Genomic DNA, 9,497 nt, shown 5'->3' with positions numbered 1-9,497 from the left:
GAAGTTAGTTTGGATGGTTACCACTTAAGTCTTAACAACTTGAGATGAATAATTGGACGTTGTAATTTCCTCCAATTCACAACGTTGCCGACTTCATTGTGCAGCTTACACAATCTACAACTTTGTTTTCTTGTCCTTCTGTCTTTTTCTCTCTTTCTTTTTCCCCCCTTCTTTCCTTTCGTCAATACTCTGTTCACGTGAAAGTCGTCCCAAAGCTTTTTTAAGTTAAAATTTTAGAGATAAGTTTGGCTTCATTAACACTAACATTTTTGTGGTTTGATATATTTAACTCACTTTTAAAGTTATTTTTTCTGGTATCTAGATAGGTTAAGTGATAAATTTTGTACTATACTCCAAAATTACCGTTTTTGGTGTTAATTATTGGATGCTAAATTGACTCGAAGCTCCCGGTAAATATACTTGATGCTATATAATTGGTGTAAAATTCTTAAATTTACCTATATTATTTGAAGCATAGTTGTTTGATCATGATTCATTTTACTTAACATGGAAGTATAAACATGGAAATATGTATTTTTGGTGTCCGCAAAGAGTGTTACGAGAAAAAATAAATTCAAAACTTACTTGCACCCAGAGGCGGACCGACATTGCGGGTTGAGGGGTCACGGGACCCCATTAGCCTCGATAAATACTCGGTATATATATGTCATATATCTGTACATATATATATATATATATATATATATATATATATATATATATATATATATATATGAAAAATATAATAATTTTCCCGTGCCCCCAAACACAAAAGGGCTTACCGGCGAAGTGGTTTGCTGGGGCGACAGTTTTCCTTCTTTGGTTCGAAACCGAGCTTCACTTTCGTCCTCCTTCCTATCTTAGTTCTTACTTTTTCTTCTCCTTTCTATCTTTGTTCTTGCTTTTTCTTCTCTTTTCTATCTTATACTTAATAGCAAATTACTTTATTTTTATATTTATCCTTTTTTTAATTCAATTATAGTTTAACGCATAACAGTCAGCTTCATTAATTTTTCTTTTTCAAATCCCTTTCTTAAAATTAAAAGCCTCAAATTACAACTTATCGCTCAACATATAGAAAAATATAAATTTTTTTGTCACAACTTTCTTTAACAATTACTTTGACTCCAACTCGACAATGGCAATTAAGAGTTTGAGACTCTTCTTCAATTCTTTGACTATTAACATACCCTTAATCTTGATTTCTTGAGTAAGTTTTTGATAATTTAAAGTCTGAACGCCCTTTTGATCACTGACCCCCTTTTTTTAATTAATAAACTAGAAATTTTAAAGTGTGAAAGATGCTTAATCAAAACCTTCTCTTCCCACAACACCGATTTTGCGAAGAAATCTCTCTCTGTTTGGTGCTTTCTTTTTCTTTAAATCTTCTTTTTGTTTATACGTAGATGATAAGTCATCATAATCAATAAGTTTTCAAAAAATTGCACGCCGAATTTTATCGCTAGTGATTAGTATACAATGGTGCCTCGTTGTGCTCAGATCCTGAGTCCGCTTATGCTTGCACCATCAAAACGGTAGGCAAGATTGTTTGTATTTCGTAGTTTGGGAAATTTTTCTAGGCGATTGGTCCATGTAACTGGTGAGAAATCGTTGTCAAACCTTGAAATTAGAGCACACTTAATGGCCAATCCAATCTGTGATCTTATTATGAATATAAGAGTATATTTCAGAAGTAGGAACCTAAGTAATCCATCCAAAATAAGAATTGGTCTCCACTGACATAATAACTTAGTTAAAGTTGCGAAAACAGAAAACAGATCGCTTCATTTGTAATCCCTGTTGGTTTATTTTCCATCATGAGTAAACGTTATTTTCCCATACATGCCTTCGAAAGGACGGTGACACAGATAATATACCATTCGAACTATAATTTAAACTAAGAAATAACATATGATACTAGATCATACAATAATCGAACGATAATGTCATGAGTTTTGGTCAATGAGAATTCATAATTGGACCAATTATTTAGCAAGGTCACTTTGAGTAAGAACCATGCTGTGAACCAAGCTGACTTCCGAAGGACCTATGGGCTAGAAGTGGTACATGTGACTAATTCAGTTGGAATTATTAGGTTGAGTAAAATGTTGGAAAGTTTTATTTGGGATCCAGGCCCAATTGGCAATTGGTTAAAAGGACTACGGGTTAGGAAGTATCAGTTATGCGAAATGTTGAAGAAGAAAATGTTCGTTCCTCTCATCTCCTTGCTCTTCTTCTATCTGTGTATCTTTTCCTATATCCACAACTATCTTAATATCAGTATTTCTATTGTTAGCCTGCAATTTGGGTGTTGGTTCGGCTACTAGTAACTGTAATAGATCTTTAGTTCTCATCAATATATTTTGAGATTGTAGTATTCGTTATATTGGTGTTTTCATCCATCGGACTCTAACGACGACGATGTTTCTACCTAGATTCAGTGGCCACGGCAACCCGAATAGCTGAATTTCTTGGGCAGAGTTGTACTTCACATACCTGGGCTTCTCCATGAAGGACTGGCTGCCTCTTCCTTCCTTCTATCTAGAAGGTGATGCACTCATGTGGTTCAATTGGTTATTTCGCAACAACCAATTCTATGATTGGAACCATTTCAAGGAGAAGTTTCTTCTTTATTTTCAGAAACAGAACTTCACTGATTCATCGAGAACGACAGTTACTTCACATGTTGGTGTTGACTACCTGAATTGCGCTACATTGGTTCCACCGGTGACCTAATCCAACACTCGTCTAGTTGATGGAGACAAGAATGCGACTGTCGTAGATGAGGTGTTTGATAAAAATCCCCAAAGTAATGCACTTGATATGCATTCTCAGTTTTCAAAGGATGAAGCTCAATTAGTTCCTCTTGTTAAAGATTATTTCATGCTTAAAGAGATGGAACAATTTGAGATTTTGTCTATAGAATCTGAGGAACTTTTAGATGCAATAAAGATAAACTCTAATTCAGACGATGGAAAATCAGAGGAAGACGAACAAGACTACACTCATGTGGAGGAGAATTCAAGCAACTCTGCAGATCAGGCGTTTGCTACAAGTCCTCAACGAGATACTGCCGCACAACACAGTCACATTGCAGCTATGATTTTGGATTCTTTTTCTAGCTTGATCCCAGGTGATAAGTTTCCTATTGGTCGAATACTTATTGTGCCTGTCAGTATCAATTTGGATGATCGTCATATACTTGATACTTGTTATTGCTATCAAACGAGGGCTTGGGCATCTCTCGACTATGTGTCTGGATCACCTATAGGGACTACTCCATTTTATAGTTGTGTGGACAATTGGTTCGACACAGGGCAAGATTTTAAGGTTGATTCATACGTTCTTTTATATGTTGAATCTGAAGGTCTAACTCACATTTCACGTGAGGAATCATGGCTGACACTTTCTCTTGGCTGTGAGTATATACTGCAGTATGATAAGAAGTTCACGATGGCTAATGAGGTTTCAGAAACTAAGAATTTTGTCCCTGCTGAAATTTTCCTTATTGGGTCTGAAAATCAGCTTGGGTTGAAGAGTTCGCATTAATTATTAAGCAACCACCACTACATGATCTTGTAGTTTTGAGTTGCATAGTACTGCATTTGGAGTGGCTTGAATGGAAGATTGTCGAGGTTGTAGGAATTTCTAATATCAACTATTCACGTGATGCAATTGGTTTACTAGTACGATGTGGCAACCTTCAACATCATAGCGTACCATCATCTTATGAGGACATGTTTTCTATGCACCTTGGATGGAAATTTGTGCATGAGGGGAGTTGTTTGATGGAACCATTGCCCGAGGATATTCGATAGACAAAGAAGCTGCTGATATTTTTGGAGAGCTTCTAACTGTAATCCATAACTACCATTACATGGGTGGTATGCATAAGGATTTTAAGCTAGAGAAGCCTTCGTTGTGGACTAATTCTACGTTCTTTGTTCCATGTGATCTTATCATATATGATATTTACCGAGTTTTAGATGTTTGTTAGGATCAATCAATTGGTTGGACACTCCGGAAAAGTCTACCCTCTTCATGGACTCGAGCTTGCTCAACGCTTGGAGGAGTTGCCTTGTACTCTTTCCGCATGCGTTTGTGACGAGTTTATAAACAGAAGTATGTTCGACTCCTGCAGTGCACTTGGTCATGCTGCACTTCTTATAACTTTCCATTAATTTTTTCTTGAAAAATTCGGATTAGAATTTCTATTTGATCCTGTAACTAGTTTGCTTACCTCATCTCTTAGAGTCACAAGAAATTGTGTATTTTGGGATGTTTTGGGGAATTTAAAGCCTAATGAGTTCATACCGTCAACCTTGTGGACCTCTTACATTACACTCTTTGATAATTCAATGGAGATATAATGTTGATGCATACGAAGGGGTAACAACAAACCGTGTGGGCAAAAATGTTCTAATAGTAGTTGCTATTGGTGGCCTAGATGAAAACTATGCTAGTAATGATGGCACTCTTAGGAGATTTGGACAGATGCATGTGTGCATCATCTCTTTTAGGACTATTATCAGGTTGGGTTTTGTTTCTACTATTCCATTCTTTAGTGAAACAAGGAAGGAGGTGGTTGTTTCCACTATTTTTCTGGTTCTTCCATTTGAAGTTGTCTTCCTGGAAAGGAAGGAATGTATTAGCACGCTCTTGCGAGCATCACTGGACAAGGTATCGCACTAGCTGTCTGCGACACTATTGAGTTTCATCAGCTGGAGCCAATTACAACCTCCACTCAGGACAATATTCTTCAGAGATTTGAACTTCTTGGAGTTCTTGCAAAGACGTGGGAGCAACTACTGCTTGGTTTAGTTGAACATATTCTAAAGAAAGTAGTGGTTGGGCATGGTGACTTCATTAACCTTATGAAATATACTTGTGCAAACAAAGAGAGAGAGAGGAATATTGCATATACAAAGGAAGCTGATGCTGTTTTATGGAGTCCTATGACTTTTGCTGATGAAGTCCACTTCTATATAGTAAGGTGTTTGCAAAAGGTTACATTACTCAACTTGAATCTTGAGGATAAGGTTCTTTTTGAGGCCGGGAGTATTGTTGTGAATCAAGACTTCTTAAGGGTCTATGGGCTAGAAGTGGTAAGTGTGACTAATTCAATTGGAATTATTGAGCTGAGTAAAATATTGGAGAGTTTTATTTGAAATGCAGGCCCAACTGACAATTGATTAAAAGGACTAAGGAATTAGGAAGCATAAGTTATACCAAAATGTTAAGAAGAAAATGTCCGTTCCTCTCATCTCCTTGCTCTGAGTCTAAGCTTCTCATCTCCCCGACAATTTGGATGTTGGTTCGGCTACTAGTAACTGTAATAGACCTTTAGTTGTCATCAATATACTTTGAAATTATAGTATTCGTTACAAACCAAATTTCTAATTCCAGCATCTGAAATTCCCTGACTAGGCCAGCATTCCTTCCCTGAGATAACTCACACTTAAACTTTGTTCATCATTACGAGTTAGTACAAGGGTTGCAGATAACAGTTGTATCGTACACATATATAGCACTTTATAACTGAAGCTCGTACTCTCGTTAAAGGCAAAGGCCTCTAGTCAAACATGTAACCAATTTTTGCAGAGAAGCAAAATACGAGCTATTCAATGTCTCAATAACTATACGGAAGATTCTGCATTTCTGCCCAAACAATTTCAACCAACAAAAGGAAATTATGAATGTTAATTCCTCCTATTTCCTTTCACCTTTTTCACATCATCCAACATCCAGGACTAGTTTTTGTAATTAATTGAAACAGGGAATAGCAGCCTTGCCAAAGGCCGAGAAACTCACAGTGCCCAGTAACAACCAGAAACTGAAAGGATTGTTGGATAAATTTCAGTTGTTACATCTCTTCACCAAAACATGCGCAATTTTGGAGCAGGAAAGAAACTTCGGAACATTAGAGAAAATGATTTAAGTGTACGACTTTCTTATGGGATTACTTAAAAGAAAGTTGCGCAACGACAGATGTTAGGTACTGAGCCTTTTGCCAAACTTGAGTAAGCGTTATTCAATGGTGACACAAGATGAAAGGCAAGACTGTAGTGGAATCTAAGAAAACTATTGTTTGCTAACTATTTTTATTCTTTTTTCCATATTCAAGTGGGTAAAAGGCCCAAAGTAGTTTAACTTTACAAAGGTTAAACTATGTACAAAATTTACAATTAGAGCAACTGCACTTTATTGAGGAAACGGGATCGGCCGAGTTAACTCGGTTCACGCGCCCTCCAACACGACTCAACCCGGTCAACTCACTCCCCTTTCCCGGCGGCGACTTCTCACCACCTAAATTCGAACGGAAAACTTCCGATCTACCGCCACAGCTCAGCTTTGTCCCCAGCAGTTTAGGTACATGACTTGCCGGAGCGACTCATCAGCTTGTTTCCTCTTCTCCTCGCCGTTTCCACTTCCGATGAACCCGCCGACATCAGATCCTAACATGCCGGATAACGGCCGGAGATTGTCCGCGCCGGAAGAGGTGGAGGAAGAGGAGAAGCGTTTTTTGCCGTGGTGCAAGGATTTGAGGCCGGACTTCACTTTCTGGCCATGATCGGAGTGGCCGTTTACGACGGCGACGGTAGTGGCCACCCAAACGCGGTTCAAGTAACTCATGTTTATATATATTTATTAAAAATAATAACTTATCGCTAGTAGTATTTTAGATATTCAGATGATTTAAGGAAGCTTCAAAGTGTTTGTGAGCAATGAAAAATGGCTAGAAGTGAAGCTCATTTTATAGGCAAAAAGAGGAAACGAGGTTTTGGAAACCAGTTGAAGAAATGGCGGATTCGCGATATTATTGGTAGGTGATTGAGCGAAATTGTCGAGGTTTTCGCCTATTTTGGACATACTCACTTTACGATATCTCTTCGTTTTCTCGCGACTTGAAAATCAAGCTGTTTATTTGGTAAAAAGAAAATAAGATAAAGCCCCACGCTGTGCATAAATTTGACGTTTTGTAATCGAGAAAGTTCAATCTTATCTCCACCAAAACTGCACCTCGATTTAATTTCATGAAATCTCTATGAGTTTTGATCGGGTGAAAATCATTTATCCCAAGTTTACTTTAAAAATCAAACTCATTCTTCAATTTTCAACAATTATTATTCTGCTACTCATATCAAAGATGACTTCTTAAAATAATTATTTTATCCTCTAAAATTTTTATCTTTTAATTATTTTTATTCTTTAATATAATAATTTTATTATTTTTTAATTTATGTTATCGACTTACCTATAAATAAATTAAAATAAACTTTTTCGAAACCAAAAAAAAAAAAATAGTAGTAGTCAAGCATATAAGTTAATGATGTTCAATAGTCAAATAAATGAGAAAAATAAAAAATTATAATAAATAATTTACTCGTATCAGTAATTTTATTAATAGCAATCAAAACTCAGTCTATTTACAAAATTGAGAATAAAAGAGAGTGAAACTTTTATAAATTATACAATGCAGATGATAAAAATTTAATGAACAAAAAATAGAGGTAAATTTTATAATAAATTTACAAAAGTTATCTATTTATACGTTACATGAACTTTAATTATAATTTAGAAAAAATCTAGTAATTACAATCAAAATTCAAAAATTTTATACACGTAGAGAATAATAAAATAGTGAATCTTAAAATCACACACACCGGCATACATTAAATGCATTTTAATATACATAATATTAAAATAATAATAATAAAGTAGGAATACATTTTGTAATAAATTCATAATATGATTATTCTTTTTTTAATGTTAGTGAACTTAGATTAAATTATATAATAAGTTATAATATTTTTAATATATGAATAAGTACATGTATTAAAAAATATCTAAATAATATTAAAAAATATATTACATATATGCGGAGTCGAAAATGTCAAGGGTAAAGTAGATATTTCATAGGATAAAAGGATGAAAATGACAATTGTTTAAAGTTGGAGGATGAGTTTAATTTTTAAAGTAAACTTGGGGGATGTAAATAGTTTTCACCCGTTTTGATTTGAAAAGGTATAATTCTGAAGAGTTTTATATATATATTGTGCCATTATTATTTACGATTTAATTTTTATGTTTATGAAATTATTTGATGTTGGATATCTCGATTATGTTACACTTAAGTTTCAATGATGACAATAAGGCAAATCAAATTCACTCACTTTGTCTTGTTAATTGCAGTAACTCAAAGAAGATCCAGAAACAAAGCGAAGTAACATAATGGAAGATATACTTGTAGTAAAACGTGAGATTATAAATGGAAGGAAAACACAACATAATGGGAGACAATTTGAGTGCTGCCCCTTTCTTCGATAAAGCATGGAGCACGACAATTTGAGTGGGAAACACAACATAATGGGAGACAGTTTGAGTGTTGCCCCTTTCTTCAATAAAGCATGGAGCATGGAGCACTCCCTGGATTTCGGGCATGGAGCACTTAAATGAATCCAACTCATCTCTCATGAAGGAATCAGAAGCACCTCTCTTGAGCCAAATATCAGTAAAATATTGTGGGCATCAATCAAAGACCAATCTACAACAGCTCTCAAAACTCGCCTATAAGAAGATTGGCAAACTCAAGGATTAGATGCGCAACTACAACATTTGTTTCTAAGCCTTTCTATTCCTTAGCACAAACACTATATTCCTGAGTCTACAAGTGTCTCAAAATATAGGAAGAGAACTCTACAACGTCGGTAGTAAACATTCACAAAATCATCACTATCGTAAACATTTATCAAGCTCAAAGAGAACCCTTGTGACCCAAGGGAACTGGATGTAGTTACCACACCGGTACTGAACCAGTATAAAAACTGTTATGTCTTTTTTTACCTTATGCTCTTTTCATTTATCTCTACTAAAGTCAAATACTGTATACAGCCTAGTCGACTAAATCTACACTTAGTCAACTAAATTTTTAAAATCAGCCACAATTCACCCCCCCCCCCTCCCGTAGTTTCAATTGGTATCAGAGCCTAACTCACGAACTCTGCTTAACAGCAAGTGAAGAAAAGATTATGGGATCAAGCACAGTAGTCGGAGCGCTATTCCAAGAAGGAACCTCTCAAATACGACCTCCTTACTTCAATGGTCAACACTTTTCTCACTGGAAAGTACGTATGGAGACTTACACTATGTCATATGACATTAAAGTTTGGCGCGTGATCAAAATGGAAAATTTTCCAATTCCACCAAAGAAAGATGAAAATGGTCAAGTTATAGTTTCATCTGATCCTCTTGATTTAGATGATTACACTGAAGAACAATCAGCTGTCATAACAGTTAATTCCAAAGCAAAAAATCTTCTGTATAATACTATCAGTGGAGAAGAATATAAAAAGATATCAAGTTATGAAACTGCAAAGGAAATGTGGTACAAATTAGAAGTCACATATGAAGGAACCAACAACGTGAAAGAAACAAGAATCAATCTTCTAGTTCGAGATTATGAACTATTTCATATGAAGAATGGAGAATCAGCATAA

At 35.5% G+C, this 9,497-nt stretch overlaps 2 protein-coding genes across 2 annotated transcripts; one reads left to right on the top strand and one right to left on the bottom strand.

Moving 5' to 3' along the window:
- Nucleotides 1–6,345: 6,345 nt before the first annotated feature.
- Nucleotides 6,346–6,633, bottom strand: LOC138895337 (uncharacterized). Its single transcript, XM_070180016.1, has one exon. It carries the CDS (start codon nucleotides 6,631–6,633, stop codon nucleotides 6,346–6,348), a length of 288 nt encoding a protein of 95 aa, XP_070036117.1.
- A 2,549-nt stretch (nucleotides 6,634–9,182) lies between these two features.
- LOC138895336 (uncharacterized) lies at nucleotides 9,183–9,497 on the top strand. Its single transcript, XM_070180015.1, has one exon. It carries the CDS (start codon nucleotides 9,183–9,185, stop codon nucleotides 9,495–9,497), a length of 315 nt encoding a protein of 104 aa, XP_070036116.1.

This window comes from Nicotiana tomentosiformis, chromosome 7 (assembly GCF_000390325.3).
Source record: "Nicotiana tomentosiformis chromosome 7, ASM39032v3, whole genome shotgun sequence".
NCBI lineage: Eukaryota > Viridiplantae > Streptophyta > Magnoliopsida > Solanales > Solanaceae > Nicotiana > Nicotiana tomentosiformis.
Note: the sequence above shows the minus strand (reverse complement) of the source record. Positions and strands in the feature narration are given on the sequence as shown.